The 24,324-nt window shown below is 39.5% G+C and overlaps 1 protein-coding gene across 1 annotated transcript in view; it reads left to right on the forward strand.

Moving 5' to 3' along the window:
• Window positions 1-20,717, forward strand: part of LOC126293422 (WD repeat-containing protein 61) — a 41,137-nt gene extending 20,420 nt beyond the window's left edge. Inside the window, exons 7-8 of the mRNA XM_049986645.1 lie at window positions 13,481-13,652; window positions 20,366-20,717. Of these exons, the coding sequence (XP_049842602.1) occupies window positions 13,481-13,652; window positions 20,366-20,455 (262 nt within the window). The 3' untranslated portion in view covers window positions 20,456-20,717. The remainder of the gene's footprint in view (window positions 1-13,480; window positions 13,653-20,365) is intronic.
• Window positions 20,718-24,324: the final 3,607 nt, after the last annotated feature.

The raw sequence follows: 24,324 nt of genomic DNA on the forward strand, positions 1-24,324 counted from the left end.
ACTGCTTTGACCGTTGTTTTGTCTCTGGGTATACTAGTGCATCCAAGTTTTATCTGTGGCCACAAACCGGCGCAAAAAATCTTGTTCGTTTCTCCTAAAATGGGCCAAACATTGTTCAGACATATCCATTCTCGCGCATTTTTGATCCAGCGTCAAGAGTCGTGGCACCCATCTTACAGATAATTTTTTCACTTCTAATTCTTCAGTTAAGATGTGATATACCCTTTCAGATGACATCTGGCAAGTATGAGCAGTTCCACGCACTTTCAATCGGCGATCCTTCATGACCATTTTGTGCACTCCTGCAATGATTTCTGGAGTACAGGGACATCTTGGCTTACTGCTGTGCGGATCATCATCTAAGCTCTCTCGACCAAATTTAAATTCATTTGTCCACTTGGAAACAGTTGAATATGAAGGAGTGAAGTCCCCCAGTGTATTCTGGAAATCGGCATGACTGTCATTTGTTTTCATATCTTACTTTACAAAGTACTTAATCACTGCTTGAATCTTGGGAAAAAAAATTTAAAATTTTTTTTCTTCCTCATCTTCGCAAATCACAATGCAGGAACAACAACAGTGCCACGTCACCACCACAGCTCTCTTCCAAGAGCACTGACATGGCATGTGTTTACAGGCACAATGAATATCATGTGAACAACTAGTTGCGCTAGTGCTGACCTCTTGTGGTGATTCTGAGAACTTTTCAAACCACCCTCGTATATGGGAGATGTAACACACTTCGTGTTTTCTCTATTTGGGGTGTTCTCTTGCTTTGAAACTCTGGCTGCTCCTCAAAAAATCCATTTGCACAGCTTCAAGTCTGTTTCCATCTTGTTCCATCATTTTCCAGGATTCCGTACTTATAAACAAATAGTTTGTATAATTAATTCATATTACCTTTTTATCTGACCAAAAGATGAAATTCAGCTTATGGATTGCTTATTCAGCATGTGTTGGCCTCTGCCTTATTTCTTGTTTACTGGAACCCTGATCTGAGATAACTCCCAGATACTTATACCTCCCAGATAATTTTAGCTTTGGCCTGCCTCAGTAATATTTCCATCTATGATAATGTCTTGTTGTTTACTGTCTGTACAGATATTTTGTTTTAGAAAAAATTGGTAGTCCAGCCTTACTGTATGTTTCTAAGACCTTTTTAATCGTCATAGTCATCTGCAGTCAATACTATCTGATCATCAGCAAATATGAAATTCAATAGGTAATTCCCATCTATGTCTTAGCCCATTTCTCCACAACTTTTTCATCCATTATTTAAGAACTTCATTCAGATAAAATTTAAACAGATTAGGTGCTGTCATCAGCTTAAACATTTCCTACATTTGAAAATGACTTGTAACTGAATCAGAAAAGGTTATTCATGTCAGTTTGCTTGAAACAAACATCAAACAAGAAATGCAGCCAATCTTCTTTACTGGAACTTAGGAATTGTAAAATACATTTTTCTGGTGGGGAATTTTGTGTTACCTCAGTTCAGGAAAACGGTGATGGTGCACCACATTTGTAAGAGGAATCCTGTCATTGGCGTACCATTTTACTGTCTAACAATCAGTATTTTGCAATCATATTGAGGTGACAGGGGTTTACTCTCTACGGGTGTCATTTTGCAGCATGACAGTGCATGTCAATATGCTGTCTGTCTATGCAACAACTGATGTTAAGGAGCTTGTGTTTTGAGATACCAACACACTTACCAATCTGACCAGCAGCAGTTTCCACTTATTTGACCTGCTTGAAGAGGCATCATTAGTTGAACTGCATTATTGATGAATATGTTCACTGGGCTTCACACGAGTTGCTTCAGAGAGACATGAAAGTGGTTTCTTAGGTAGTAATCCACAAACTACTCAGGTGATGGAACACATTACATTGCTAACACTTTATTTTCATTGGGACAGTTGCAAAACTCTTCAAAATAATGTTGAGAATGAAACTGGCTATGTTGATTAAATAATGCTGTGTATTCACTGTGGAAGTTTTTTGTTTTTTAATAAAAAAAAAAGTTTTCATTTGACTTCCTCTTGTAATGACATGGTATAATAAGACCACTGCTTCTAGCATAGACCTGTTTCCCTATACGAAGACCGTAATTCCAGTTTCACATTTATTTTCATAAAACAACGGAAAATACAAAATGAAATGTAACAATATTATGAAAATAAAAGTTGCTACTCACCCTATAGCGGAGACACTGAGTCGCAGATAGGCACAACAAAAAGACTGTCACAAATAAGCTTTCAACTAACAAGGCCTTTGTTAGAAAAACGCGCGCACACACACACACACGCGCGCACACACACGCGCGCACACACACACGCGCGCGCGCGCACACACGCGCGCGCGCGCACACACGCGCGCGCGCGCACACACGCACACGCGCGCGCGCGCACACACGCGCGCGCGCGCACACACGCACACGCGCGCGCGCGCACACACGCACACGCGCGCGCACACGCACACGCGCGCGCGCGCACACACGCACACGCGCGCGCGCGCACACACGCACACGCGCGCGCGCGCACACACGCGCGCGCGCGCGCGCGCGCGCACACACACACACACAGAGAGAGAGAGAGAGAGAGAGAGAGAGAGAGAGAGAGAGAGAGAGAGAGAGAGAGAGAGAGAGAGAGAGAGAGAGTCATGCAAATGCAACTCGTGTGTGTGTGTGTGTGTGTGTGTGTGTGTGTGTGTGTGTGTTTCTGATAAAAGCCTTGTTAGCTGAAAGCTTGTGACAGTCTTTTTGTTGTGCCTATCTGCAACTCAGCATCTCCGCTATGTGGTGAGTAGCAACTTTCCTTTTCATAATAATGTTATTTTCGTAAACATATCTGTTACAGTACGTTAAAGTTTCCTCACAATATAGATCTTTTTACTAATGTTCTTTTTAGAAGTTCAGTGGCTACAGTTTTAATATGGTACTGCAAAGTTCTTGTTAGAATTCAATCTATGTTTGTGTGCTCCAAAGAAGAATAATTACGCATAAGCCAAGTTACCATTTTGTGGCTGTATTTGTGTGCTTAACATTTGGCAGTCTTTCACGTATGTGCACAACTCTCTGTTGGATACAAACTAAACACTGTATACTGTTGTAGTGGTTACTTTAATAGGCCGCACAGTGGCTGCCAACTTTTGTAATGACTGGTTTTGCTCTCTTCAAACTGTAGGGCAAAGCTTGAAGTACTTTTCCTCCCTTCTGCTCCCCTTGTCCTTACTCCTCTCACTTACCACAGCAGTCCACCTGCCCTGGACAATGTAGCCACATCTTTGCTTAAATGTGGTTTTATTAGTTAACTCTATGAAAGATTTTCTGAAATTATATGACAAAATAACATTGTCAGGCCACTTTTTGTATAGCTTTATTTGAGCCGAGATGTTTCAGACTCCCACCCATCTCCAGTTGGTGTAATACATTTATACAGGATGTCCCAAAAATTTTGTTACCAATTTCGAGCTGTTGTAGAAGGTATCTTGAGGAAAAAATTGAAGACAGTAACCTGTGCTCAAAACCATCATCTAACGATGCTGCACAGCATCAAAGTTACAAGTGCCGATGCCTGCAGCTAGGCCACACTTTGGCATCAAATGTTACTTTGTATGCACGGAATGGACCGTAGGCGGAACGTCTCGCAATGTTATTCGGTAATCGTGACTGATTGCCATGACTGCCAGTAGAGAAGATGGAGCTAGCTGTTTGGTAGAAAGGCCTTGTGTCATACGAATGTGATGCTCTGTTGCCTCGGTGGATTGTAGCGTCAGGCACAGGTTTCCGTCCACAGTTTATTTTTCTCGTCAAACCCTGTAAAATACCAGTTTTTTTTTTCAGTATACAGGAGAAAAATAAACTGCAGATGGTAAAACATATCCAAAGCTGTCCTCCACCAAAGCAACAGAGCATTGCATCAGCGGGAGACAAGACTTCTCTATGCAGCAGCTAGCTCCATCTTCTACATTGACATTTGTGGCAGTCACTCGTGATCACTGAATAACAACGTTGTAAGATGTTCCACTTGCGATCTGTCTGCAATTCACATTTGCTGCTGAAGGGTAGCCTAGTGCCAGGGGCTAAAGCCTATAACTTAGCCACTCTGTAGTGTGATTAGATGGTGGTTCTGGACACTAGTTCCTATCCTCAGTTTGTTCCACAAGACACCTTCTACATCCCCTCTAAGTTTATTGTAACAAAACTGGAATACCCTGTATATTTATCAGTAAAACTCTTTTATTAACTAAATTTTGAATGATGCTGCTGCCCTGTGGAAAATAACAATTAGTTTCCCAAATTGTATAATTCTGTTTTATTAATAGATAGATGCACTTTAGTTCAACTGCCATGAACGTGAATAAATTAACATTGTCTGAAAACTTAGCAACAATTTCAATCTTTAGTGAATTTTGTTTTTTGGCCATTAGGCCGTGGTCCGAGGTAGTCGGCACAGAAATGTGCCTCAGACCGTGGCCTAATGCCCATGAAAGATTATTAATCAAGATTGCATATACTGGTTGTGAAAATCTGCATTAGATGATCAATTTCTATCTTGTTTGTACACCTGTGAATTGTTCAGTGCTACAGCTACTCCACCTATAATTTGTATTCTACCTAGGACCTTCCAGTATTTTATGTGCACCATATTTGATATTCTTGTACTATTTTGTTGTATTCTATCAAGTGGTACTGCATAACACCAATAATTGTTTGCCAGGTTTCTGTACAAACAACATTAGATCATTTGTGATCATTGAAAGAGACGAATACATGTGTTAACATAACATTGTTACTTGGCAGCAGTGACATGTTATTCTACTGAAATGTTAAGAGCATTCTAATATACTAACGGCAATTGTTAGTCATTCAGGCATGGTATATTCAGAGAAGTCTTACATTTTACATAATTCATTGTGAGTATTCGCACTAGGATCTTTTGCAAGTATTAAATTTTAACCCTTAAGCACATACAAGGAGGTGCCCACCCTTCTTTGATACAGCTTCTGGTTCTGAAATGATTTTAGGCACCTATTAGGAATTTCCTGAGCTACAAAGAGTGTAACTACTTACTACCATAATTACCATCTTCTCAGTCGAATACTGTAAACATATTCATGCAATTCACGTGTTGCCATGTGTAAAAGTGTGAATACACATTAATGCGAGCCACATTCTAAAACTAAGATCTGTTTTGTCTTAAAAAATACTCACAAGAAAAGAATTTTTTATCGACAGTACTATTTACTACATATCAACTTTACTTTTCCACGTATTGCCATTCACATCTCTACACTTTCTGTAATGCTGCACCAGCTTCTCGAAAACTTTGCAATGAAAATCTTGAATCTTCTCCATGGTTTTGGCAGCAGTGTGGGTGTGTGTTGTTGAGGAGGAGGATTATACCAGATGACAATTTTCCATGGCATCTTTTGGATTGCACGTCTCAGTTTGTTTAGTGTTTCACAATATATGTCAGCTGTAATTGTTGACTTATGATGCATGAAATCATTCAAAAGTACTCTCTTTACATTCAGAAAGAAAGGTAAGCATCTTTTTTGGACTTGAGAATGGAGGCTACATTATTCCCCCTCCCCCAAATTCTCCACTGGCGTATGATAGCAATCTCTCATAACCCCATAACAATGTAGGAAAACAAATCATCTCCATCTTGCCTGTAACATTCCAAAAACTGTCATTCACTATGCATTCATTGCTCTTTGAGCTGCCCAGGCAGCATTTTTGGAACCCACGTGGCATAAAGTTAATTGACAAACAACATTTTGAAATTCATTATACACAGCACTAATGGTCAATTCCCAATCATATCGGAGTTTTTGGTTCACGTGATCAACAATATCATTGGTCTGAAATTCATGACACCATTTCTGAACTTGTTTGTCACTCACCATTTCAGATCCACACACTAGGCATAACTTGCAATGGATTTTAGCAGCTGAAAATTCTTTTGACAACAAAAATTCTTTTGCCACACTTCACACCTGGTGGGATCTGTGATCGACTCAGCCATTGCGATCTGCCCTCACCGATTTACAAATGACTACTGATTTTCCTAATGTGTCAGTAGACAGTGGTGAATATGTGAAACTTCATTCAAGCATACCTTCAGTTAAAAATAGGTCACTATACTTTGGTTTTGGAATACATCTCATAGTTAGAACTTAGCTTTAGCACAAGTATAACAGACAGGCATTATGTAAATTGTAAAGTTACAAGGAGGCAAAATGGCTGGCCAGCATTGACCACCAAAGTTCATATCTCCCAATATTGTTTATAGACGAATTGAAAAGTAGTTGTAGTTCTTGCCTAAGGGAGAAAACAGGGATGCCATAGGAAGTGTTGGAAATTTTCAGACCCAGTTGAAAACAGTCCCCTGTCATGAGGATGAAGGGAGAAAAAGTTCTTAAAGTTAGTCAGTCTTGTGTAGTTTTAACTGTGTCTGTTGGCAGTACTAGAAATTTCACCTCGTAAAGATAAGTACTAGCCAACTGTTCTGGCTCCTTAAATTTTATAATTTTCTCAAGTGAAACTTGATACTTTTCAGAGTGACCACTTGCAGTGTTGTTTTAGTACACTATTTGATTAAAGGTTAATGACACCTACTGTACACATGCGAAGAATCCACACTGTCGAATAATCAGTGCCCCCCAATTTTAAGGGATGAAAAAAGGAAATATTGGCTTTAATTTGTGTTTGTGTATGCCATCCACTGTGTGTCTGGCTGTTTAACTGCAGCTCTGAATGGCCGATTTATGGAGCCGTGTAGTGGTTGCAGGATGGATGTTAGACCTGAAAGGATAATGACCAATTCAGTTATCCTTTCATGTAACTTGTCTCACATTTCCTCAGTTGTATGTCAGCGGAAGCTGTCCGGTCTCAGTGTGTTATGCAAATTCAGTAATATACCAGAGTGACATTGCCAAACGTGCATTACCTAGTCAACCGCAAAGTCATTGTCTGTACACCCTTTTGGATTCACTCTCTCACCAATATGTCTTTCACTGATAATTTCGAAATAGTTTTCCTATTAAATATTGTGTAAGATGGTAGCTTATGTCAATTCCAGTTACACATATCACCATACACCTTTGCTTCTCATTGCTACCAGTTTGTATCATGATGCTGGATTCCCCTCTTGATCCACGTTATCAATTTGCAATATCATACAGAAAACTTTGCTGAGAATATATCACCTAGCAATGGAAAATTTACTATTGTTTACTCATAAACACCCGGAAGACGTTGAGCAATGGCAGTTTTTCTTCATAAGCCTAGCCATCTTGACAGCCAGCCCCGGCTAGCTTTGAAATTAGTGATGCCTAGTTCTTTGGCCGAAGCCAATGCTTTCAGTTGGCACTAGTCACTGCTCATCCGTATTGTTGGTCCCCATATATGTAATCGCAGAGCATTTTTTTCAAGGTCTGGACGCTTGGCTTTGTGGCTACAAAATGCCTGATGATTGCTGTTCATTTCTTGAAGCTGTGTTTTGTATTTTTACGTCTTGAGTACACCACCACTCACATTGTACTTTCTTCTCCCTGCACGATTTTCAATGACCGCTGCTTCTTCTATAATTTTAAGGTTTTCTCTACCATTGTACGAGTGATAATGAGAACTTGTAAACATAATTAAAAAGTTAACACATGATTAACACTTCAGTTCTAACATGCTACTGACACATCACAAACTGCGCTCAACAACACTGCAGTATAACGGGATGTATTGTTGGAGGCAGAGCAGTACCAGCCTTACTGCAATTATTTCATCCACCCCAGTTTTTTGTCCTTAAATTCAAGCAAAAATGTGCAGATTCGTATATAAATGGTATTAGTAAAATTAATATGTGGTGTGTTCATCCTTCACCCTTACGACAGCGTGAATCTGTTGTGGAGACACTTTCAGAGAAATGTCTTAATGTCTGTCGAGGAACGGCAGCCGTGACCAGAGGAGGTAGTGATTTTGCACACAAGAGTCTGGAGCGAAGTTGACATTCTGTATCATCCCAAAGGTGTTCCGTTACAATCAGGGTGAGACTCCAGACAGGCCAGTTCATTTCAGGAATGTTATTGCACACAAATCATGCCTGGCAAATGCTGCTTTCTGGCAGGGTGCATTGTCATGCCAAGACAGTCATTGCCTCTGAACTGTTCCTTTACTGTACGCAGTATAAAATGCTGTAAATGTGTTCATATCCTTCTGTATTTAACATTTTTTTAAGTGTAATAAGGGAACCACGCCCTAACCACAAAAAATAGCCCTGTACATTAACACCAAATCCTCAGTACTTCACTGTTGGCACTGCACATGACGCCAGGAAACATTCTTTCAGCATTTGTCAAACTAAACCCTTCCATCATATTGCTACATAGTTTTGTGTGGTCCATCAATCCTAATCGCTCATTTTCAGTCATCCAGTGTCCATTAGCAGCACTATCTACACCATCTCAAGCATCACTTAGCCTCGACTACAGAAATGTATGCCTTCTGAAGGCCTGCTCAGCAGTTGTATCTCCATTCTATTTAACTCTGTACACAATGTCATTGTGGTTGCTGGATTGCATGTACCACTTTGTATCTGAATAGGTGGTCTAGGATATGTACCGCTTTGAGGATTGGTGTGTCTTGCATCAGTAGTGTTACAGAAATAGTTTTTAAATAACCTTTTCCGTTGCTACTGGCACAACGATATTTCGTCGGTTTTGTCCTCCTGTAAACATCATTTCTATGCCGACGACCTCCAGCTCTACCTAAGCGTCAGACCTGAAGACGTAAACACTGCAATCGCTCTGATGAATGATGATCTGTCTTCAGTAGTGACATGGGCGAAAAATCTGGGGCTTAAATTAAATGCAAAAAAGACGCAAGTAATCTTAATAGCCCATCAGAAATTAATAAGTTCAGATTTCCGCCAACGGCTACCTCCTATTCTGCTCGAAGGTACTCCAATACCATATCAGAAAACAGTGAAGAACTTGGGTGTAACTTTGGACGAGCATCTCAACTGGGCGGAGAATACAGTCGCAGTGTGCCGAAAGACGTCTGCTTGTCTCTGTGCTCCCAAAAAGTTTCGGAACATATTCCCACAGGACTTGAAACGCCAGCTCGTGCAAGCACTCGTTCTACCGAACCTCCACTATTGTGATGTGATTCAACAAGGCATGAGTAGTGAAAACAAAAGACGGCTAGAGCTAACCATGAATGCTTGTGTGCGTTACACCTGCAACATTCGCCGATATGATCATGTTAGTGCTTCATACTCCGAGCTAGGGTGGCTGCGGCCAGATAAACTGCATGACTACCACACTCTATGTCTACTTCACCGACTCCTTATCGCGCAAGCACCCCAGTACCTAGCTTCAGAGATTAAAAACCTGTCATGCCATCATAATCGAAACACGAGGTCACTCTTATCTGGTATCCTAACTGTGCCCACTCACAAAACAAAAACTTTTGCAAACTCCTTCTCAGTTGCCGCTGTCCGCCTCTGGAACAAACTGCCCCTTACCTTGAGGAAAATTCAATCTCCTGTGGCTTTTAAGAAGAAGTTGAAGCATTTCCTACTATCATCCGCATAAAATTCTCCACAAAATTAATGTGCAAGGCCAATCCTCTCATCTGTCAAATAGCAAAGCTAGCGTCTCGTATCTTGCTGCTGAGATGCCTTCCTCTTCATCTATCTCTATTAGCCACACAGTCTCCTTTTCCTTTATATTTTCCTTAATTATGTTTCACCATGTCTCTCTACTCTTCTCCTCCCTTCACCATGAGTCTCCCTCATACTCCCTGCTGCCAGCACTCCTATCTTAAATCTTTCTCTTCAATAATGCATTTTTCGAGGTGTACCTTTCTAATTGTTTATCTCACTTTTTGTATTAGATGTAGTTTAACATGCCTACTGAAACATATGACTGTAAAATAAGTAGAATGCCTGGTTAGATGTAAGAGAGGGCCTGATGGCCCTAATCTTGCCAGGTTAAATAAATAAATAAATAAATAAATACTCTGAAGTGAGCTACCATGCTCTCTATGTGCAATTAAATATTCTCTGACATTTAAAAACTTTGTCAACTTTTTCTCCTCAAAAAATTAAAACACATTCAAGATGGCAAACGAGTCTCACCAGTGCACTGGCATAGCGAATATGTCAAAGGGGTGACATTATGATAAAACAAATCATTCTCAAGAACAGAATCACTTCCATGATTATTTTCTTAATCACTTGAGAACACTGCTACCTTACATGTCTTTACAAGTCTAATGATGTCACTGTCACTGGAAATCTCCTCTGAACCGTAAAAACGTGCAACTCACAGAGTCATTCGGACCTTCGCTGTCACCAGGAACATCTGAATAATCATCGTCAAAAACCTCAGAAAGTGCTCAAGATTGTTAATTTCAGTTTTCTGGAGGACCGTCTCTTAAAGGAGGAGGAACTTTACAAAAATAGTAGCTATGTGAAATATCAAAATGCTCTATAAACAAAGGTACATGAAGGCAATCAAGTTTGATACATTGATTAGTGATGTAAGACCTAAATAGATGTAGTTAAAAAATAACACGTCAGGTGGCATCCACAGACAGCATGTAGAAAACATGAGCCATTTTGAGGGCCACCCGTAACAGTTGGCATGCAAAACACATGTAAAATTGGGATCCGTCTGCATAGTGTTAACATAAATTCCTATTCTTTTCTGCCAGACAGTGAAGCAAATGTTCACTTTATCTTCATTTCCCTCCTTCGTCGTCCTTTCTTTTTCATTCAAACAACTGCTTTCTTCCTCCTCCTCCTCCTCCTCCTCCTCCTCCTCCTCCTCCATTTCCTTCACTGTTGCTTTCTATCCCTATCCTCTGCTTTTTATTACATGTTGTACCACATTAATCTTTCTCTTCCTCTTCTATCTCATCTTGTGTGTCTGTTGCTGCCATGAACCACAGTCTAATAGTCTTTTATTGTACAACTTTTCACAGCCAGTACCAACATAATCTCCTTTTGCTGTTACTGTTTTTACTATTTAACTTTTTCGTAGTGCTTGGACTCCATACCAAGTGTAAGACCTCTTACAAAAATTAATGTAATTGAAACTGACCTATGAAAATGGTTGATGGCTGTAAGACAGCACATTATGGTCGTACTCTTGCCAGAACAAAGAAATAAATATTGGCACAGAGTGAAAGTGTTAAAAATAGAAATTGTGATTAAGATAGAAGGAAGGTCAATGTGTCATGTCCTATTGTTATCCATATCGTTAAATATGAAGAACTATTGAAACTAGACAGGGAATTTGCAGTTATATTAAAGCCATTCACTTGAAGTGGCTATGGAAAACATGATAGGTCTAGTTGAGAATGGCAGTGCATCTGTTAAGATTATCATGGGAGACTTCAAAGAACAGGTTGTTAATAGATGTGTACACAGTTTCTAATACAAGTAAGCTGATCTATAGAATTCATAAAAGAGGAACAAATCTCTGACTAAATGCATGTAATACATATAGGAACTAAAAGAGGGAAATGTGACAGCAGAGACTTCTGGGTGAGATGCAAATAAAATCAATGGCTTATATATGCAAACACAAGGTGTGATCAAAAGGTAATGGAAATTTTGTAATGTTGTGGGCTTTATACATGCGATTTTCAAAACACTTTTATGTTATTGATGTAGGTTTGCATTTTTAGCTGTTTTGAATATTTAGTTTATTGTTGACAATTGAAAAGTCTAAATGTGTTTTTGAGTGCTCGGCGAATTTTTACTTTCAAAAAAAAAGATGGATCAAATAATTTGCATTAAATTTATTTGAAAAATGGAAGGAAGTGCAGCACCAAATTTGAAATGTTGACTGTGGCTATTGGCGAATCTACTATGAGTAAGATGAGTTCCGTAGTGCTATAAACATTTAGAAAATGGCGAAAAGATATTGAAGATGACAACTGCCTTGAATGCAGCACATTGTTTTGGTTGTAATGATATATCCACAGTTTCTGTTTGTAAGTACAAAATCTGAGTATTTGCAGTTTTACTTTGGAAATTAACATTGACTTTTTGAACTATTTAACCCTTTTGCTGCTGTGGGCATGTTTACACATTCCTGCTGCATCATTTCCTCAAGTGCTGTGGACACGGATATGCGGACTGTATGGTTTTCCTACACTGCTATGGATGTCTGTATGTGTCCTGAGCTGCCGACCTCTCACTGCTGTGGGCAAGTTACCCCCAAGCTTCAGTGAATAAAAAAGTTTTGAGTGTGCCTCATTGTGTGCTTTAATGTACAAAAAACCTCATTTCGATATCTTGAATCATTTATGAGATATAATGATTGTTATTACCACGTGATTTGCGATGCACAAGGACGTGAATGGACGTGTCGCACGCAACTGTTCATGTGGTATGAAACCCAGTAACTTGAGAATGAAATGAGAGATCGTTCTTCTCTCAATTTTATATAAATTTTTGATAATCTTACAGATACTTCCAATCACTGCAATGTGCGAGTTAAAATCGGCCATATACCAACTTTATGCCATGCATTTTTACCGCTGTAAAATTTGTAAAACTTCGTGCAGTGTTTTACTTAATTTGATGCAACACAATAACTATGGCATATAACGAAAAGAAATTAGTCTTTAATGAGCAAAGACATCAGACTGTAAGATGTGTGAAAATCAACATTTTTCATAATAATTTTCAAAGAAATCACGTGATAAGTATTTCATATCAGTTAGAAGGCTATCTTTCAGCCAGGCACCAGCATTTGATAAGCAATACATCCACAACAAAAGCTCCTCAGCACGGAATGCAGAGAACACATCTGTAGCAGCAAAAAGCTTAAGAGGTTCTCTTCACTTGTTCACCACCGACAAACTCCCCCTCTCCGTCAACATAAAATCTGCATCCAGGTTCCCACTTTCTGTATTCCTTTGCGCAGCTGATAACTTGAAGTTTAAATTTCACTGTATAGCTAGTATGCTCCTTTCACATTGTCACTCACAAACCACATGTTCAACTTACTTCTCAGCCTTAGCGTGAACAACTTCCTTCCAGTTCCTGTTAAATTAGTCACATGGCCAGATTTCCCAATATGCAAAACCAATCCTGTTGGTAGTCATCCTTCGTTATGAGGTACCTGTAGAAGGGGAGAGGAGAGAGATGCAACTCAACGTACTAACTGTATTTTCTTTTAAATTTAGTAGTGTAGCCTATATTTAAGATTTACTTGTACTATAATCTCATGTCAAAAGCTTAGGTTCAGTCTTTATCTGTGCAAATGCAGTAAATGCTTTCTGTTCATAGAGTGTAGTAGCTTTTACTCATTCCACCATTCTTAGAAGATAATTATGTGATCAGATTGTATAATGCATAGAAAAAGACAATATATATGACGACAGTGATGCATAAATAGTGGTCAATAGAACATAAATGAAATTTTGAAATAAAGCAGAATGTCTTACTTCATCTCACAGGCAGCACGCTAATGTTGTCGGAACACTCTCAGGACATGCTTCGTGGGTGCTGAGTGTCGCATTTTCACCAGACAATCAACATTTTGCTTCAGGCTCTTCTGACCGCACAGTACGCATATGGGACCTCAGCAATAGACAGTGTGTTCACACATTCAATGAGCACACAGATCAGGTAAGAAAATCTGTCACACTGAAATGCTGTCTACTTAGTGTATTATATGTCAAGCTGCTAATTACAGTTGCAGATTTTTCAGGTAAGGAAATTATTAGTATAGCACTTGATACAACAAAATAATTAATGGAACAATGTTATAAGAAACTATATTTTTACAGCTCTTCCTGGACTGCAATGAAAGTTGACTTTACGGAATTCAGTAGTTGATTAGTGGCACTGTTGGTGTAGTTTCAGAACAGATCTGTAAAGATATTTGGCTTGAGCCTTCGTTAGTTTTGGGATATCTCAAGTTGTTGTGACATTCGTATTACTGTACGGAAAATTCAAATTTCCATCTAGATGTGATTCCACATTGCTGTGTAGTGATCAGTTATAAATGCCAGGGGTAATGGGTTCACTTGGACAAATGCAAGGCTGTATGGCCATATCACATTCTATTAGACAAGGGTACAGTAAGCACTGTAATGTTAAAACTGGTATTTAAAGCAGTGGAAAGTGGAAAATGTTTAACGTAACATGAGGGGACTGAAATTTTTTGGGTTAAAAGAATTTAATTTTCGCCATGAGCTAAGTTGCAACAAAAATTAAACAAAACAAATGACATTTTGCACACACTTAGAGTTCCACAGCAGTTACATAAACATTAACCTGTCTGTTAAGCAATGTTTTGCTAGTTCAAAAAAGTACAATGATAGGGTCCTCTACTGTGAACGCTTGGATTAAAATACCCTTTCATTTTTTATGCTTCACTAGTTTACATTCAGAGCTTCCAAGTGTATAGTATAACCTGACAGTCAAAATGTATGTTGGTCATGACTTTGACTTAATTCCTGTTACTCAGATGTGGAGCATAGGGAACATATTAGAGCTCCCAAATGACCCTGGTGAGGTAGCCATTTTCTTTATGTTACTCCGGGAGTGGCCAACGGCTGCCACCTTTGCTTTAACAGTCCTGTGCCACGTCGACCTTGGTCTGCCTCTCCTCCTTGCTCCTTGTGAGCTCCATTCTAAAGCCCTCTTTGGAATATGTTGTGGGACTCTTCTGAGGGTGTGTCCATTTCATCTGCATTTCCTTTCTTCTACAGTTATCTCGGCTTTCCGTTGTAGGGTGCATTGCCATAGTTCTTGGTTTGATATAACATTTGGCCAGTGTAATCCCAGTATAATCCTCAAACATTTATTGATGAAGATTTGTATTCTTGTTTTAATTTGTGCTGTCACCGTATACATCTCACACCCGTAAAAGAGAACCAACAGTATTTCACGAGATGACCAAACTGGTCGCAGCTGGGCAAAGGCCCCTTTTGCCTCTTTGATCCTACTTTCGACGTCTTCTGTCACCCTTCCACTTTTGGAAACAATACTTCCCATATAACAAAAGCTCTCCACCTGCTCAATCTTCTCTTCTTTCAGGGCTAGTGCATTCTTGTTCTTAATGTTCATCCTAAGCTCTTTAGTCTTAGCCGTGTTTATTTTTAACCCAACTCTCTGAGCTTCTGTTTCCAATTCCGTATGCTTCTCACTCATATCCTTGAAAGTATGGGACAGAAGGCAGATGTTGGTCATTTTGTTGTTGTTGTGGTCTTCAGTCCTGAGACTGGCTTGATGCAGCCTACATCCTTCTGAATCTGCTTAGTGTATTCATCTCTTGGTCTCCCTCTACGATTTTTGCCTTCCACACTGCCCTCCAGTACGAAATGGGTGATCCCTCGATGTCTCAGAACATATCCTACCAACTGATCCCTTCTTCTTGTCAAGTTGTGCCACAAACTCCTCTTCTCCCCAATTCTATTCAATACCTCCTCATTAGTTATGTGATCTACCCAGCTAATCTTCAGTATACTTCTGTAGCACCACATTTCGATAGCTTCTATTCTCTTGTTGTTTAAACTATTTAACGTCCACGTTTCACTTCCATACATGGCTACACTCCATACAAATACTTTCAGAAACGACTTCCTGACAAATCTATACGCGATGTTAACAAATTTCTCTTCTTCAGAAACGCTTTTCTTGCCATTGCCAGTCTACATTTGATATCCTCTCTGCTTCGACCATCATCAGTTATTTTGCTGCCCAAATAGCAAAACGCCTCAACTACTTTAAGTATCTCATTTCCTAATCTAATTCCCTCAACATCACTCGATTTAATTCGACTAATTCCATTATTCTCGTTTTGCTTTTGTTGATATTCATCTTACATCCTCCTTTCAAGACACTGTCCATTCCGTTCAACTGCTCTTCCAAGTCCTTTACTGTCTGACAGAATTACAATGTCATCAGCGAACCTCAAAATTTTTATTTCTTCTCCATAGATTTTAATACCTACTCCAAACTTTTCTTTTGTTTCCTTTACTGCTTGCTCAATATACAGATTGAATAGCATCGGGGAGAGGCTATAACCCTGTCTCACTCTCTTCCCAACCACTGCTTCCCTTTCATGTCCCTCGACTCTTATAACTGCCATCTGGTTTCTGTACAAATTGTAAATATCCTTTCACTCCCTGTATTTTACCCCTGCCACCTTCAGAATTTGAAAGAGAGTATTCCAGTCAACATTGTCAAAAGCTTTCTCTATGTCTACAAATGCCAGAAACGTAGATTTGCCCTTCCTTAATCTAGCTTCTAAGACAAGTCGTAGGGTCAGTATTGCCTCACGTGTTCAACATTTCTACGGAATCCAAACTGATCTTCCCCGAGGTCAGCTTCTACCAGTTTTTCCATTCGTCCATAGAGAATTCGCGTTAATATTTTGCAGATGTGACTTATTAAACTGATAGTTCGGTAGTTTCCACATCTGTCAACACCTGCTTTCTTTGGGATTGGAATTATTATATTCTTTGTGAAGTCAGAGGGAATTTGGCCTGTCTCATACATCTTGCTCACCAGATGGTAGAGTTTTGTCAGGACTGGCTCTCCCAAGGCTGTCAGTAGTTCTCATGGAATGTTGTCTACTCCCAGGGCCTTGTTTCGGCTCAGGTCTTTCAGTGCTCTGTCAAACTCTTCACGCAGTATCGTATCTCCCATTTCATCATCATCTACCTCCTCTTCCATTTCCATAATATCGTCCTCAAGAACATCACCCCTGCATAGACCCTCTATATACTCCTTCCACCTTCCTACTTTCCCGTCTTTGCTTAGAACTGGGTTTCCATCAACGCTTTTGATATTCATACAAGTGGCTCTCTTTTCTCCAAAGGTCTCTTTAATTTTCCTGTAGGCAGTATCTATCTTACCCCTAGTGAGATAAGCTTCTACATCCTTACATTTGTTGTCTAGCCATCCCTGCTTAGCCATTTTGCACTTCCTGTCGATCTCATTTTTGACCTGTCGATCTCATTTTTGAGACGTTTGTATTCCTTTTTGCCTGCTTTGCTTGCAGCATTGTTGTATTTTCTCCTTTCATCAATTAAATTCAGTGTCTCTTCTCTTACCCATGGATTTGTACTAGCCCTCGTCTTTTTACCTACTTGATCCTCTGCTGCCTTCACTATTTAATTCCTCAACACTATCCATTCTTCTACTACTGTATTTCTTTCCTTCATTCTTGTCAATTGTTCCTTCATGCTCTTCCTGAAACTCTCTACAACCCCTGGTTCTTTCAGTTTATCCAGGTCCCATCTCCTCAAATTCCCACCTTTTTGCAGTTTCTTCAATTTTAATCTACAGTTCATAACCAATAGATTGTGGTCAGAGACCACATCTGCCCCTGTAAAATTTAAAACCTGGTTTATGTATACAACCTTCTTTCATGATTCTTGAACCAAGTGTTAGTTATGATTAAGTTATGCTATGCACAAAATTCTACCAGGCGGCTTCCTCTTTCATTTCTGAGCCCCAATCCATATTCACCTACTATGCTTCCTTCTCTCCCTTTTCCTACTCTCGAATTCCAGTCACCCATGACTATCAAATTTTCGTCTCCCTTCACTATCTGAATGATTTCTTTTATGTCATCATACATTTCATCAATTTCATCATCTGCAGAGCTAGTTGGCATATAAACTTGTACTACTGTAGTAGGCATGGGCTTCGTGTCTATCTTGGCCACAATAATGCGTTCACTATGCTGTTTGTAGCAGCTTACCCGCACTCCTATCTTTTTATTCATTATTAAACCTACTCCTGCATTACCCGTACTTGATTTTGTGTTTATAACATTGTATTCACCTGACCAGAAGTCTTGTTCCTCCCGCCACCGAACATCACTAATTCCCACTATATCTATCTTTAACCTATCCATTTCCCTTTTTAAATTTTCTAACCTACCTGCCCGATTAAGGGATCTGACATTCCACGCTTCGATCCGTAGAATGTCAGTTTTCTTTCTCCTGATAACAACGTCCTTTTGAGTAGTCCCCGCCCGGAGATCTGAATGGGGGACTATTTTACCTCCGGAATATTTTACCCAAGAGGACACCATCATCATTTAATCATACAGTAAAGCTGCATGCCCTCGGGAAAAATTACGGCTGTAGTTTCCCCTTGCTTTCAGCCGTTCGCAGTACCAGAACAGCAAGGCCATTTTGGTTAGTGTTACAAGGCCAGATCAGTCAATCATTCAGACTGTGGCCCCTGCAACTACTGAAAAGGCTGCTGCCCCTCTTCAGGAACTACACATTTGTCTGGCCTCTCAACCGATACCCCTCTTTTGTGGTTGCACCTACGGTACGGTTATATGTATCGTTGAGGCACGCAAACCTCCCCACCAACGGCAAGGTCCATGGTTCATGGGGGGGGGGGGGGGGGGGGTTGGTCATGCATTGTTAAAATGCAGTGGATAGGCTGAATTATTAAATTAACTCCATGATACCAAGAAACACCTGTAATCTTTTTGTTTGTTCATTTATTATTTGTGAATAAGCCAATAGGACTATATAAAGTACTTAAATGTGGTCATGAACATTTGCCCTTCTCTTTTTATTAACTTCCTTTGGCCATTTGTGAATTTTGGAACTGAAAATTTCACATTTTTTGGCATCTTGTGGTGTAATTCCTGCAAATTTCAAGTGGCCAGCCCTTTGTGTCCATTTTAGTTTACTCCTGTTGTCAAAGACTCTATTTGTTTTGTAAGTCTATCTGGGTACATTCTTTTAATGTGTCCATAGAACCTTAACATGCATTTTCTAATGGCTAGATATTTGCGTATTGTTTGTCTACAAGCTTTTTACCTAGAATTTTTCCCACAACTTTGCTTTCCATTCTAAGTCGGTATGCAGTTTCCGTCTTCCGGCATCTAATTTTGTTTACTTTTCTTTATATTCCATTTTCCTAAATAGTTTCACCAAGATATTTAAATTGTGGAAATTTTTCGATTTTGCCGTATTTTGTCTCTGTTAACTTTGCTGCTTATATATAGTAGGTCACATATTCTATCTTTTCAGAAGATATCTGGAGACTGACTTTTTCTGTAGTTTGCTGTAAGAGTTCAATTTGACTAGCTGGTAAAATGTCACGAGTTACAATTACTAAATCATCTGCAAAATGCTAGACAATCTATAGATAACTTGCCTCTGCCTAAAGTGATTCTTCGTTCAGTTTTGTGGCTAGTTTTGTGGCACCAGTTTAGAGGATGCTGTTGGAAAGTAATAGAGATGGTCAATTCAAAAAGATCTGAAATTCCCCCATATATTTAACCATGGATTTCAGGTCTTTAACATTTGTTTTAACATATGGAAGAGTGATTTGCGGTGAACTGTTTTAATGAAATGTGTGACTATGGCAGGTTATGCTATATACTTGAAAATAATAACATAGCTGAAATTGTGCAGTAGTGAACAATACATAGTAAACAGATATTTTAATCCAAGTAACAACTAGTGAGGCATATTATTATTTAGGAAATTTTGTGTGAAAAGGTACATACTGCTTAAGGAAAGCCTATTTACTCTCTCTCTCTCTCTCTCTCTCTCTCTCTCTCTCTCTCTCTCTGCTTCACTCCCTCCCCCGGCATCATATTGTTCAGTATCTTCCATTTTATTCATTTCAGCTTTTGAATTCACGTTTAAATTGCTGCACACGAGGATCACATATGTGCTGTAATGAGGACAAGAACTTCAGTGTTGATTTAGTTGTAAAATTCGTCAGTGAAATCTTTTGATGTGTGAACAATATCCAAATGTTTTTCATAGTCAGTGCGCTGCATACATTGTAATCAACTCTGACAAAATGAGTCATTGATTTTTCGCTTCAAAACTCAAGACATGAACCAATTGAAATTGCAGCCAGTTCTCCAAGGTCAAAGGCCTTTCTGAATGACTGTGATTTTTAATTATACCAGCCATTTTTGAAATGGGAATACCATTTGTAATACTGCATTCAGGCTGGAGCAATTCTTAAAAATTTATGTGAACACTTAACCAACTTTCTCTCACATAATAGTAGCTTTGAAATTAAAAGAGATGTCAATTGCCATTGTGTGTTATGTGCAGTCAAGCTTCACTCCCAGTGACATACTTGTTTTAAGTACTTTGTTTTTCTGTGGAGCATCCAAAGTAGTGTTGAAGATTTGAAAGTGTTAGTCGATAAAAGGGCATTTCAATCCCTTGTTGTCTATGCTTATGTTAGTTTACCTCGAGTACTTGTCTTTGCAATGCCCTTGTACATAAATTAAGACATTTGATTTATGTAGAGTGAACAGTGTATATGTAAGGAATTGAGCAGGAAGCTTTGCATCATTAAAATCTTTTACTTGTGTGATCTGCTTCCAGGTGTGGGGTGTGAAGTACAATCCTGATGGCAACAAAGTTGTCTCAGTGTCGGAAGATCGTTCCATCAACGTGTACGAGTGCCCCATCTGAAATGTAACAGAGGGCAGAATGTCTGTATTGAAATCTCACAGCTTTTTGGCTACAGTCAGAGCACACTGGGAGCCAGGCTCAGTGTACAAAACACTTGCCGGCTGGTATCTCCCGTTGTTGGAGCTTGTGGTTTTCCATGTTGTGAAAGCACTGTGGTTAAAATAATGAAGTGATGAAATGAGATTGTGTGCATTTAAGTTCTGTTTTGTGTTGTTAACAGGAAAAATTCTATTTAATCAAAATAAAATGCAATTTATTTAAATCGCAAACTGTGTTGAGTATTTCTTCTCTTTCTAAGCATTGTGTTGTTTGTCAGACTCCTCAGTAATATACTGTCATGTAAACCATACTAATTTTCAGAGAAATGCTCAGAGACAGTTGCTGCTATTAGCCACAGTGTTCTTCTCGTAAGGAGTTTATTGTCATTTCAGTCAGTCTCCAGCTTTCTCCAAGTGAACAATCAGTACAGAAGATTGAGCTAGACAAATTGTAACAGCCATGTTTTTTGTCAAGAAGAGATTTGTTGAAAATTTTTTTGATGTTGTGCAATAAAAAGTTACGGGATCAAAAATGGATGCTTTAGTTGCTGTGACATAATGAACTGAGGCAAGGAGGGACGAGTGGCCCTAGCGATCAGCAAGAAGCCTGTCATTGGTGAGGAGGCAGTGAAGGAGTTTCTGAAGTAACTATGGAATACTTACCGTATTTACTCGAATCTAAGCCGCGCTTTTTTTCTGATTTTTGTAATCCAAAAAACCGCCTACGGCATGGAATCGAGTGCAAAGCAAGCGGAAGTTCTGAAAAATGTTGGTAAGTGCCGCCACAACTAACTTCTGCCGTCGAATATATGTAGCGCTACACAGGCATGCTTTGTAGGCACAAAGATAAATACTGGCGCCAAAACCTCTGCGTCAGTAAATAAATTAAAAAAAAGGGGAAGACGAGCTTTTTTTCTTCTCCACCCCGAGTTTCGACCACTGCATTTTCATACATTATGCAATGAAGTAAATACAAATTCCGTATTGTTCATCTTCGAATGTAGCAGAATTTCAATGTACTACGAAAATCCGACTGGCAAGACAGTTTGGGATGTTTGTCAATGTGGCCAACTCTACGTTCTGAATTTTTTCCTACCTGTGAGAAGAGATGGTTGCAAATTGGAGCCTGATAAAATGTAAATCACATGCAGTATTCTCTTCACCATAAGAATAATACGAATATAGACATTTTGCCATGTATTCTTTCGTGTTTGCTGCTATCTCAAATCCTGTCTGCCTAATAAACTACAAAACTACAGTGACACAACAGTAAACGCAGAAGAATCGTGTCATGCTTATATTTGTATTATTCTTATGCCTAATAGTGATATGGTCAGTAATGAAGCACGGCAACTGACTAGATTTTTAAAACTAAGGTGACTCTAATTTCTGTGCAGAATTTCATGTACTCTCGTTCAGAACATGTCCTATCATACGCAGTCTATTATTTGGTTCTTGTTCATCATTATCAAAGAAAGCAGCAGTGTAAGTAACAACAAATAGCAGTCTCTTGCCATTGTTTCACTAATGAGACAATTCCTCTCTTTTTTTTCCCCCCATTGTAAGCAGCGGTAGCGCGCACAAAAGCAAGCCATGCCACGAGCAGTGACAGGCCATAAACACGCACTCTCAGAATGCGACAAACAATGCATGACACAGTACAGTAATGCATTTTCAGCTTAGAGTGACATAAACACCTATAACAAAGAAACCGGCACTTTTCAGATGAAAGCAATATAAGCAATCGTTTCAAACCAGACGAAGCACGTGAAAAAGGAAGGGTACCGGTATAAATACGGACAGAGCGCCAGATGCATAGCAATGGCTACCTGGTAAAGCTTAACTGCTAAGCTTACGACTCGAACCAAACTACTGTGGCTGTATCGTCATCCATTCGACCTAAATTGTGTTGCCTGAGACTGCAGTTTTTGTGTGTGTGTGTGTGTGTGTGTGTGTGTGTGTGTGTGTGTGTGTGTGTGTGTGTGTGTGTGTACTGCCCTGAACGGACGGCCGAGATATGTGACAAATCTTCTGCTTTCAGAGATGGCAGCTGAGAATTGCTGTGTATGCAACAAATCCTCCAGAATTGGGAAACGAGTGGAGGTTTAAATATATCGAAAAATTAGGAGTAAGGAACCAAGTGAGTCTGGGAAGTTTATATCATTCTTGTTGCTACATCACTGAGGCTTCAATGTGGGTAACAAACACAAAGTTTTAGTGGATAGAGCTATAGAACACCACCTTCACTGGCTGTGGGGGTGTGCCGGTGTAGGTGCATTGATGGGGTAGAATGCTTGTGTAGTGCTGGAGTGGGAATAGGGAAGGGGATATGTATCTGGGAAGACTGGGACGAGCTAAGGTTGAGACCAGATTCTTATGGGAGTGAAAGATCTGTTACAGGGAGAGTTCCCACCTATGCAGTTCAGGAAAGCTGAGTGGGGAGAATCCAGATGGCACAGGCTGTACAGCAGTTAAAGTCAAGCACATTTGATTGTGTTTTCTGCTCAGCAAAAGGGTGGTCCAGTTGTCTCTTGGCCACTGTTTGGCACTGGTCATTCATGTGGACAGATGACTTGTTAATGGTCGTACACACACAGGTAGGGACATAATGGTTGCAGCTAAGTTTTCAAAACTAACAATAGTTATTTGATGGAAAGCACCTTGTATCTAATGAGGAGCTCTTGGGAAAAAGTATCTCATTGTTTAGGAACACACCTAACAAGAAACAATGGCACACAGAATATTGAGGAAAGCTTAGTGTAGATCTCAAAGTGGCCTACAAAATTGAAATTCTAAAATATTCCCTGTTATTGAAGGTACAAAAATAAGTATTATATCTGTTGTTGGAATACTCTCTTAAGGTAGTTACTTGCAGTTATGACATTAAGGAAAAGCAAAATTATTTTTGTCACAACTGGATCCAGTTAGTATTAATTCATTATAAGTAGAGTCTCCATTTATTTCTTACTCTTATTCTAATTTAATCTGACTTATGTTGCTTGTCATCATACAAATGTGCACTAATTTAAGTCATTTTATCCACTTGTGATGACTAACTGCTTCCTGAAGAGCCTCCCTTGCCCCTAAAAACAGAAAAAAATATCAGTAATAATGAACACAGTATATTGGCACAGTAGCTTGTCACACACAAGCAAATTTATGCAATCCACCATGTTGGCAGACCAATTCCATGGATATTTTTGACCGATCTGGCCTGCTTATCGCAAACCCATAATTTTCCACTAATATGCTGGTCCTGCCAGATGGATAAAGTCATTCTCTTATTTGCCTGGAGGCCAGGTCCCTCTGTGAGTGGAATAAATAAGCAAATTTTACTTTGATGTTATCTTTAGACAGGGTGGGCTCCATGCTACAGAAACATGGCTCAGTAATGCATGAAAGCATTCCACCATAAAAACATATTATCCACAATGCTTAGGTATTTAACTATAGGACAGCATTAAGAGAATTTAAAATTCATAAGGATTGTGTAATTCTTTTACAGTACAGTTTAGAAAGTTTTTCTGTGTCGTTGCTGGTCAACTCCTTCACCATACTCGAAGCAAAAGAATTGCAGTTTTGTGAAAACCACAGAAAACTCCGACTTTCCAAATCTGACCCATTGTTGAAGACCATCCCTGTGTGCCCAGCTAGGGAGGCAGGGTCAGGTAATAGCCTGAAGGTTATATCTCCACTAACACACAGATTGGAGCTGACTGTTTTCCAGAACCTGTCAGAAATATATGTGGCCATTCACTAAAATCCAATCATGTGTTGTCAGCTAATTGTTCTTGCAACCACTATTATTGTTTTGAGGAGTTATGATATTCC

Source organism: Schistocerca gregaria, chromosome 10 (assembly GCF_023897955.1).
Source record: "Schistocerca gregaria isolate iqSchGreg1 chromosome 10, iqSchGreg1.2, whole genome shotgun sequence".
Classification (NCBI taxonomy): domain Eukaryota; kingdom Metazoa; phylum Arthropoda; class Insecta; order Orthoptera; family Acrididae; genus Schistocerca; species Schistocerca gregaria.